Raw genomic sequence first — 10,953 nt, 5'->3', positions numbered from 1 at the left:
TTTTGATCATGCTGAAAGGAAAGAGACATGTTCCTTGCAGTGAGATTAAGACATAAAAGAACAGACTGTATCTCATATCATCCATGATACAATGACTATTAGAAAATGCTGCACCTTTAGAAAAGCGAAAGAAAGGCATGGGAATTAAGGGTAGAAAGAAACCATGACCTGCTCAAGGTCCTACCTTCTGAACTGGATGCCAGAATTACCTAAAATGGTAGGCCACAGGTAGAAAGTCACACCAAGAAGAAAGGTACTAGCAGAATCAGGTAAAAACAGTTCACCATTTGTACAACTATTTTGTTTTCCTTTATTTCCAATGGTTGGGGATCAGCTCAGCTTAACACTGCCCTGGCTTTAGTAGCATTTGTTGTTCTAATCACCAAAGTCATTCTTTACAGCATTGTTGTAGAACTTTTTCAAGAACTCCCAAATCTATTCATTCAGATTTCCCCATTAGTTTTCATCCATACTACATTGTAATTTTTCCCTTCCAAATATATATATTCAATATTAAACTACCTTTAGTAGGGGCTTTGAGAATAGTCAATCCTCATGGGGTTTTGTTAGAAATCTGAAGAAGCTGTGTTTGCTCTCTTGGTTGCAAGGTTAATGCCAGTGTGTGTATGCATGCATTTTTCTATACAGTCTTTATTTCCAGCCAGCTTGAATTAGTCCAACAACTGTTTGTTACAAATTCATACTGATGAACTGAAAACCAAAATGTTTCTACATGCACAGACCCTTCATGATTAATAATAATTTTTTTCTTTTGGATTATACTGTTTTGTTTGTAGACTATAAAATGCTCATTTGGATAAGCATGGTGAAAGAAATTCTCTAGTTACTAAATGTAATTTTATTAAAGTGTATACCGTAAGTATAAAATACTTTTCAATGAATTAAAGATACCACATACCCTTAAGAAGAAATAATGTGGTGTATAGTCTTATACTGCTGGTGATCAGATAGAACATATAAAATTATCAATTTGATAAGATCTCATTATGTCATTTATACAAAAATGTTGGGCACACAAAAGTTCTGCAGAATTAGATACAAAATTATACATAAGTATACATTTGTGAGTATTTGGTAGGTATGTATTAACTTATGTCTTTTGTGAAAATAAATGAATCTGAAATTCTCAATATCCTGTTGAGAGCAGACCTTCTCTAGGGTTTTTTGGTGGTATATGCTACAGAAATGTAGGTTTATAGACACTTAAAACTCTTGGGATGGTAGTGTCTAGGAATCCTAAAGCCTCTCTTTTTCTTTGTGAGATAATATATATGGATCACATTTCTGATTACTTCACATTTTACTTTCACTTGAAAGATGAATTCAATTAGTAATGGAATATTATTATGAAAATATGTTGCATAGAGTCACACCAATTATTGAAAATTAAAATGAACTGAAAGAAAGCTAACAAAAGAAGCTCATTTAAAAATTTAAACAAGACTCTAAGCCTATGTGGGGATTTTAGCTTTCCATTGTCCTACATCTGGTATTTATTTATTTATTTATTTATTTATTTATTTATTTATTTATTTATTTATCTTTAATCATTTTTATACAGTCCAGTTTTTATTCCCCACCCAGGCCACCCTTTGACTGTTCCATATCCCATAACTCCCACCCTGCCCTGGGTCTCCAAGAGGATGTCCCCACCCTCTCTACCCCACAGACCTCCCCACTCCCTGGGTCTTCAAGTCTCTTGAGGATTAGGTGCATCTCCTCTCACTGAGTCAAGACCCAGCAGTCTTCTGCTGTATGTGTATTGGGGGCCTCATATCAGCTGGTGTATGCTGCCTGGTTGGTGACTCAGTGTCTGATCAATCTTGGGGGTCCAGGTTAGACGAGACTGCTGGTCTACATATAGGGTCACCCTCCTCCTCAGCTTATTCCAGATTTCCCCTAATTTAACCACAGGGGTCACCAGTTTCTGTCTATTGGTTGAGTGTAAATATCTGCATCTGACTTTTTCAGCTGCTTGTTGGGCCTTTTGGAGGGTAGCCATGCTAAGCTCTTTTTTGTGATAGTATCAGGCCCAGGGTCTCTCCTTGAACTGGATCCCAATTTGGGCCTGTCAATGGACCTTCTTTTCCTCTGGCTATTCTCCGTTTTTGACCCTGCAGCTCTTTCAGACAGGAACAATTAATTAGTGGATCATTTCATAAGCATATGGGTAGATTTGCCTCTCCTGACGGGAAAAATTAAGGTTCAGACAGATTAAGTGTTTCATATAACATCATGTAGCTAATTGGAGAGCAATTGTACCAGATACGTCCACGGGCCAGTTACTCACCATGCTTCCAATACTAGAAGTGTCCATTACATTTTATCTAACAGTGAGATCTGCATTTCTTTAATTTTCCCTTAGTCTGAAAACTTTGCTGTAGTAAAAGACTACATATCAGAGACTTAATTTACACTCTATTATTTGAAATGGCTTATTTTATTGTGAGGTCCTCTTTTCATATTGTCTTAGCCCTCCCAGGTAAACTCCTAGATGGATGGCTGGGAGGAATTACACCTTCGTGACTGAGTTCTTTCTGACTGCATTCACTGAACATCCTGAGTGGGGGCTCCCTCTCTTCCTTTTATTTTTGAGTTTCTACCTCGCCACCCTGCTGGGGAATACAGGAATGATCATTCTAATCCAGAAGAACCGCCGACTTCAAACACCAATGTACTTCTTCCTCAGCCACCTTTCCTTTGTGGACATCTGCTACTCCTCTGTCATCATCCCTCAGATGCTGGCTGTGCTGTGGGAACATGGTTCAACCATTTCTCAAGGTCGCTGTGCAGTTCAATTCTTCCTCTTTACCTTCTTTGCTTCTATTGACTGCTACCTCTTGGCAATCATGGCCTATGACCGCTATGTGGCTGTGTGCCAACCATTGCTTTATGTCACCATCATGACTGAGAAGGCCCGTGTAGGTTTGGTAACTGGGGCATATGTGGCTGGTTTTTCCAGTGGCTTTATTCGGACTGTCACAGCCTTCACTCTCTCATTCTGTGGAAACAATGAGATCAATTTCATATTCTGTGACCTCCCCCCACTGTTAAAACTGGTATGTGGGGACAGCTACATTCAAGAGGTGGTGATAATTGTTTTTGCCATTTTTGTCATGCCTGCTTGCATTGTGGTGATCTCTGTGTCCTATCTGTTTATCATTGTGGCCATCATGCAAATCCGCTCAGCTGGAGGCCGAACCAAAACTTTCTCTACCTGCACCTCCCACCTCACTGCTGTAGCTCTCTTCTTTGGTACTCTTATCTTCATGTACTTGAGAGATAATACAGACCAGTTCTCGGAGAGGGACAGAGTTGTGTCTGTGTTCTATACAGTGGTGACCCCATTACTGAATCCACTCATCTATAGCCTGAGGAATAAAGAGGTAAAAGAGGCAATTATGAAATCTCTGAGAAGATCAAAGATTTCCAGGGCACCCTAGTTACTCTTCCTTTCCTTTATTTCTACTTTCCTTTATTTCACCTTTTGTTTTATTTTTTTCTGAAATATCACTCATTTTGGCAGGCTTTCTTGAACTCAAAATTGTACTGAAACACCCCATCTTTACTTCTGACCTATTTTTTTTAAATGTGCTTCTTGTCATCATTTGAATTATAAGAATGATTTATGTGTGTGTTATTTATCTATAGTCACAATTGGACAATAGATGACATGAGAACATAATATTTTATTATTACCTGTACATAACAAATAAATCATCAAAAATAAAAACTATTCAGTGCAAATTTATTATATAAATGAATCATTCTCAGGATTCAAAGATGACCATTGTCTTCCAACTTCATCAGCACTTAACTCTCCTAACAACTGAGTAGATTAATTCATTTGATAGAATTATATTTTTGAGGTTCCAACATATGAGTATGTCCACACTATGGCTATGTCTTTCACTAGTATTTACTGAATGCAGTAGATTTCTTGACACAATAAGTACACGATGACTCGGCAAAAATATTTGGAGAACAATCACAAAACTATCTAGACTTATAGGCACTCTGTTTCAGAAGAATTCTCCAAGGTTTATCATTAAGAACTTTGAATATCGCTGCTTCCTTGTTTTGTAGTATTTGAATGATCATAGTGAAATTAAAGTAGTAGTAGTAGCAGCAGCAGCAGCAGCAGCAGCAGCAGCAGCAGCAGCAGCAGCAGCAGCAGCAGTAGTAGTAGTGGTAACTGATTTTCTAAACATTATAAATTTACAGAAATTACATTATATTGAGCTTCCTTGAGTTTACATTGCACGCCATGCCCCTTCCCGTCTTCTGAAACGAGACATCAGAATTTAAAAGAGTTCCATATAAACATGTAAGATGCTTTCTCAATTCATTCTGTCCTCATACAGTGGATATTGCACATATGGAAAAATGTTGCATTGGCAAACTTCCCACCAGGAAATATTTCACCACCCGTCAGCTTTTCCTGCATCACTGATTCCTTGTCTTCAGGTGGGAAGAAAGAGCACATTTTACAGAGAGCATGTGGCATTGTGGATTTGGCAGTTCTCCTTAAATCCCAAGCACCTCACTCCAGCTACAGGCCAGTGGTGCACATTAGTATGATGTTTGCCACAGCACCTTCTTTGCTACTTGTGTTAGGAGTCCAGGCATTGACAGAAACTAGCTGATAATACTGATGATTCCAACCAAAGTGATGAATACAAGTGAAAACAGCTCCAAGGAAAATCAACACAGTCTCTGAAGAGAAACCTGTACAATGTACCTCATCACTGGGGATTGGAAGAATGGGAGGCGACTCTGATAAGAGAATAAACCTGTTCAAAGAAACATCCAGGGCTCCTGAGGCTTATTCCTGGAAAGAACCATTCTTGTGGAGGAGTCCGCCTGCTATCCTTATTACAACTCAGCTTTCACAGACTCTTCCACATTAAGCCTGGAAAAGTCTGTGATATCATCTATAATTATGGAGTTATAACCTTGAGAATCCAGGGCAAAAACTGTCTCCTCATTAAATCTCTAAGGGCTTCCATAATTGGCTGTACAGTCTTCAACACTGGTGGGTGATGGTGGCATAGATCCCGGGGAAAGCTATTTGCAAGATTTGCCGTCCTGCTGACCAAATTTACCCAAGTTCAGAATTTGCAAACTTTATGGCAGGTAGTATACTCTTCCAAAGATATCTTGTATTATTTTTGTCATTCTTGAATAAATACAAAGTTAGAAGCTGATCATACACTGATGGTGTGGCAATTCCTCCTGGAGTCTCAAGCTTGTGGCTCTCAGACTAATCCAGCAGCTTTCTAAAACTATCACCACCATAATCATCTTTCCCACTGTTCTCACCACCACTGCCAGACTGAGTACTTATTTTTATAGCCCCCAAAGGCTCATATTTCAGTGTGTGTATTTGTGTGTGTGTGTGTGTGCATGAAAAGGTGAGAAAGTTATATGTGTAAAATAAAGAAACAGCAGCTTCCAAGTACTATGAACTTTTCCAGTAAGGACATATATCAAGTAGATTAGGAGAGTGCTTGGTGGATATACATCCTCAGAGAGAATGAGGGGGAAATTGCACTGATGAAAGATATCAGAGTACATGCATCTGCTTCTGCTCCTGTCTGTGCACAGATGGCACTGTGGATACAGGTACAGTGACCTCACATGGTGTATCATATGTAAATATTCCCTGTCTACATTATCTTCTGTAGTAGGTGCTTTGAGCATTTACCTGAGTTAGGTATGATTGTATGTATGTATGTATGTATGTATGCATGTACGTATGTATGCATGTATGCATGTATGCATGTATGCATGTATGTGTCTTAGTCATGAAATAATTTGGAACCCAAGAGGAGTGGGAAAGTTCTAAGTAAGTTTAGCCTCTATCAAAAGTTACTATAGTGATTATCCATGTTCTTAATCATAATCAATAGTCACATGTGGAGAGATAAGTGTGTCTCTTTGTTTTGGAAATATTTGGAGTAGATTATCCCCAGCTCAGATTCACCGTGGATGAGGACACTTCCAACAGAAGTGGGAAGCTTAATAATAATTATTTAACAATTCTTGAGATAACATGTCTTTACCATATATAGGGCATTATGTAAATGCTTTATATGAGTCATTCATTTTACCATGCTGAAAACTCATAATTAAAATTAATTGTATTTATTCCACTTAGCAAAGGAAAGGAGGGGTCTCAAAGCAAAGAAGAAACTAAAGCCCAGAAAGGTGGTGTGACTTCTAAAAGTTGAGTAGCAAGAACGTGGCAGAGGAGACAGGTTCTGGTCTTCAGTATTCAGAGTCTCTCTTCATTTATTTTGAACCTTAATGCCCTACTTTTTTTTTTTTCCTTCAGTGCCTCACAGATTTGTGGTTTTCTTTAGTGGCATCTGGATTTTAATTGTACTCTCAATTTTAGTGCATGAGAGAAGTTTGTTGAGGTACTTTAAGGTGCCTCGTAAATATGACAAAGTATTAAGTTACTGAATTTATATGCTCTCTTATATATCCATATGCAAGATCTAAGGGAATGTTTGACTTCTTTGAGATAGCAGTGTTGCCTCTGATGAGCTACTATCTTACAAATTTCTTTCCAACTACTTCCTTGATTAAAGCTTCCTCCATAAACAGCTAAGAAACATTGTGCTACTAGGCAGTCACCCACCTAGTCTGATCTTTATATCTTGCTTTGTTTTGTTTTGATTTTGTTTGAGAACTGGAGAATTAAGTGCATTCAGTTACTATTTTCACCATGAAGTACAGTGGTTTTAAATCAGGAAAATGTAAAAAGTTTGTACACGTTTATACATAATTATAGAAGTGTTTATTTCAGTACAAAAAAAAAAAAAAAAAAAGAGAGAGACAAACCCATCATGTCACTTTCCATGTTTGACATTACATTGAGTATAATAACACTGTATCTGGATGGTCACATCTGAACTTCTTTACAATGACCCAGAGAACACATATGCTCCTGCTGTAGGCTTTCTACTGTGGGACTTCCTGTTATATGTCCCATTCATCTGTCCCAATTTTGAGGTCCCAGATGTATAGAGCTTGTTTTAATTCTAGGTGTTTTTACTCTAATATTTTAAATAACCACATAAAGCATTCAGTATTTTCCTGTAAATACTAATTATTGTTATTTCTCACTAGTTAACAAAATTTTAAAATGTTGAATTATGCATATTTTTAGAGTTATTTTTGTACTATCATAATTGTATTCTGATTTTTGCTTTACTGAAGTTTATTTCATATGCCAAAATAGCCACAAATTTAACTCAGGAAACTATTGTACTTATGTATGTGCATAATTTATATGTATATGTAATTTCTCTCCTCAAAGTGTCCTTATACTCTTTATACTTTCTCTTATATCCCCTTTCTTACCACTTCCTCACCCCATCTAAAAGAACCACTGTTCAGCTTTTTGTCATGCTTTTTTAGTAAATTTTGTAGAATTTCATATAAATTTACACATTAAGTCATGAAATGATGCATTGTTTGTTTTACAAGTATTTTAAGAGTAATTAAGCTTTTGGCATTATATGACTAGGCCACGTCTTATGGTTGGACATTGCTATATGCCATGGATACAGCATACTGTGTTTGTTTACATATGTGTTTGTGGATATTGGCATAGTTTCTAATTTCTACTTTTTTATTTTGTATATTTCTTTTTTTAATCAATTAATTTATTTTTACACTCCATATTTTATTCGCCATTCCCCTGTCCACCCTCTGACTATTCCACATCCCATACCTCTTCCCAATCTCCTGTCTCCATGTGGATATCTGATGGAGACCATATCACGAGAAAGTAAGCCTTTCACAGTTTCCCACCCTAATAAGCCAAATGGCTTTGTGCTAGGAGCCGGTTACCTCCTCCTCCCTATCCCTTCCTGGCACCTAAGACCCTAAAAGATTGAATTATAGTCCCCTCTTCCTTATCTCTTCCTGACTCCCAAGACTTCTAAGGACCTGAGTTATGTGCTGAGCCCAGCTTGACACCCCAGGCTGTTAAGGAGGAATCTACATTCCTGAGATAAGACTCAGGGCGTCTCCAGCCTGTAGTCAGAATTTAGCCTCCATGTCCCCATGCCTACTTCTTTGTTCTTTGTTAGTTCCCCCTCAGCCCCTCCCTATTTCCCCTCTCAGTTTGCTTATAACCTGGCTTTTTCAGCCTAATAAACAGACTTTGACAGGAATCCCCCTTGGTCTCGCTCTTTTTGCCCCCGCTTATTTCTCATGCTGGTTTGTGGTTCCCCTCGTACCCACGAATAACTGATTCCTGCTGGACAGGACAGATGTCCCCACCCCCACCCTACCTGACCTCTAAAATTTCTGGAGTCTCCAGTTTCTTTCAGGTTAGGTGCATCATCTCTGAATGAACAGAGACCCAGTAGTCCTCAACTGTATGTGTGTTGGGGGCCTCATCAGCTGGTATACGCTGCCTGGTTGGAGTTCCAGTATCTGAGATATCTCGGGAGTCCAGATTAAGTGAGACTGCTGGTCCTCCTACAGGATCGCTCTTCTCTTCAGATTCTTTCAGCCTTCCCTAATCTAACAACAGGGGTCAACTGCTTCTGTCCATTGATTGGGTGCAAATATCTTCATCTGATTCTTTCAGCTGCTTCTTGGGTCTCTCTGAGGGCAACCATGATAGGTCCCTTTTTGTGATGCACCATAGCCTCAGTAATAGTGTCAGTCCTTGAGGCCTCCTCTTGAGCTGGATCCCACTTTGGGCCTGTCCCTGGACCTTCTTTTCCTCGGAATTCTCTCCATTTTCATACCTGTAATTCTTTCAGACAGGAAGAATTATGGGTCAGAGTTTTGACTGTAGGATGGCAACTCCATGCATCACTAGATGTCCCGTCTTCCTGGTGGAGGTAGGCTCTATAAGTTCCCTCTCCCTAACATCGGGCATTTCATCTAAGGCCCCTCCCTTTGAGTCATGAGATTCTCTCACCTCCCAGGTCTCTGGTACATTCTGGAGGGTCCCCCCCAACCTACTATCTCCTCGGGTTTCCTGTTTCCATTCTTTCTGCTAGCCCTCAGGGCTTCAGAGCTTTTCCCTCTCCCAATACCAGATCAGGTTCCCCTCTCCCCCTAACTGCCCCCACCCAGTCACTTTTCCTCCCAGATCGCTCCCTCCCTCCTCACTTGGGATAGCTTTCTTCTCTCTCCCAAGTGGGACTGAGGAATCCTCACTTGAACACTTCAGCTTGTTGACCTTTTTTGAGTTCTGTGGACTGTATCTTGGGTATTCTGTATTTTTTTTTGGCTAATATACACTTATTAGTTTGTACATACCATGCATGTCTTTTTAGATCTGAGTTACATCACTCAGGATGATATTTTGTAGTTCCATCCATTTGCCTGCAAAACTCAGGATGTCCTCCTTCTTAATAGCTAAGTATTATTCCATGTGTAAATGAACCAAATTTTCTGTGTCCATTCTTATATTGTGGGACATCTGGATTGTTTCAAGCTTCTGGCTATGACAAATAAGGCTGCTATGAACATAGTGGAACACGTGCCCCTGTGGCATTGTTGGGAATCTCTTGGATATATTCCCAAGAGTGTTATAACTGAGTCTTCAGGTAGATCTATTTCCAGTTTTCTGAGGAACCTCCAGATTGATTTCCAGAGTGGTTGTACCAGTTTGCAATCCCACCAGCAATGGAGCAGTGTTCTTCTTTATTTACATCCTCTCCAACATGTGTTGTCACCCGAGTATTTGATCTTAGTCTTTCTGATTGGTTTAAGGTAGAATCTCAGGGTTCTTTTGATTTGCATTTATCTGATCACTAAGGACTTTGAGCATTTCTTTAGGTGCTTCTCAGCCATTCGAGATTTCTCAGTTGTGAATCTCAGTTTAGTTCTACACCCCTTTTTTGATTGTTTTTTTTTTCTGTGTGTGTGTGTGATTAACTTCTTGAGTTTTTTATATATTTTGGATATTAGCCCTCTATCAGATGTGGGAGCAATATTGATAAAACTGCATGGCATGGTATTGGTACAGGGACAGACAGATTGATTAATGGAATAGAATTGAACACCCAGTATCCTGAGCTTTTGTCCCCACCGGCAAGAACATGCTCAGGACAACCGGAATCTTCTGTGGCAAAAGCTTTATTGCTCACTTCTTCAGGAGCCAGTGGAGAAGAGAGAGGAAAATGGCGGAGCCCCATCCCTTTTATGGAGGATCGTCCTCCGCCTCGGACGTGTCGCTCCCTGATTGGCTGCAGGCCATCGACTGGAGTTGTCGTCACGGGGAAGGCAGAGCACATGGAGTGGAAAACTACCCCGGCACATGCGCAGCTTGCTTGTTTACTACTTAGAATACGGGTGTCAGCGCCATCTTATAATGGTGAATGTGAGGGCGGCTCCTCACATCTCCCCCTTTTCTTTTATTTAAGAGCAATAGGCCACCCATTCTAATGAGAGTGGAGATAGAGGTCAAATCCCCAGTGTGCAGGTAAAGGAGCCGTAAACAAAACCTCCTCCCAGGCTCATCACCCGGAGGGGTCCTGGTCTGGCCCCGTGTCGTTTTTCCTGGGAGAAGAACACTTGGACACTCAACCTTCTTGAAAGATGACATGTCTCCCTAGAATAGGCTCATATATGCCGCAGAGCCCTTCTACTGCAGTGCTTAGCCGTGCAACTCTCTCGGGCTGCTGAAGCACACTCATTCTATCCCGTGCAGTGAGACTAGCCTCGTGGGGTGCAAGAGCTGAGTGGCCAGCGACCTATTGCTTAAGCATAGATAACCATATATTGGGGAAGCGCCATGTTCTAGTGCTGCAAGCACCTGGGCAATAACTACCTTGTCTCTCCTACTTTGGGCCTTAAGCTTACAGACCAACCAGAGAAGCAACACTAATCCACAGCAAAGAACAGCTCCAAATAATCTCACCCCCACCCATTCTTTAAAGAAGGAAAATGTTG

The 10,953-nt window shown here is 40.0% G+C and overlaps 1 protein-coding gene across 1 annotated transcript; it reads left to right on the top strand.

Moving 5' to 3' along the window:
• Window positions 1-2,519: 2,519 nt before the first annotated feature.
• LOC110285921 (olfactory receptor 9Q2) lies at window positions 2,520-3,464 on the top strand. Its single transcript, XM_021152400.1, has one exon. It carries the CDS (start codon window positions 2,520-2,522, stop codon window positions 3,462-3,464), a length of 945 nt encoding a protein of 314 aa, XP_021008059.1.
• Window positions 3,465-10,953: the final 7,489 nt, after the last annotated feature.

Source organism: Mus caroli, chromosome 19, assembly GCF_900094665.2.
Source record: "Mus caroli chromosome 19, CAROLI_EIJ_v1.1, whole genome shotgun sequence".
In the NCBI taxonomy this organism is placed as follows: Eukaryota; Metazoa; Chordata; class Mammalia; order Rodentia; family Muridae; genus Mus; species Mus caroli.
Note: the sequence above shows the minus strand (reverse complement) of the source record. Positions and strands in the feature narration are given on the sequence as shown.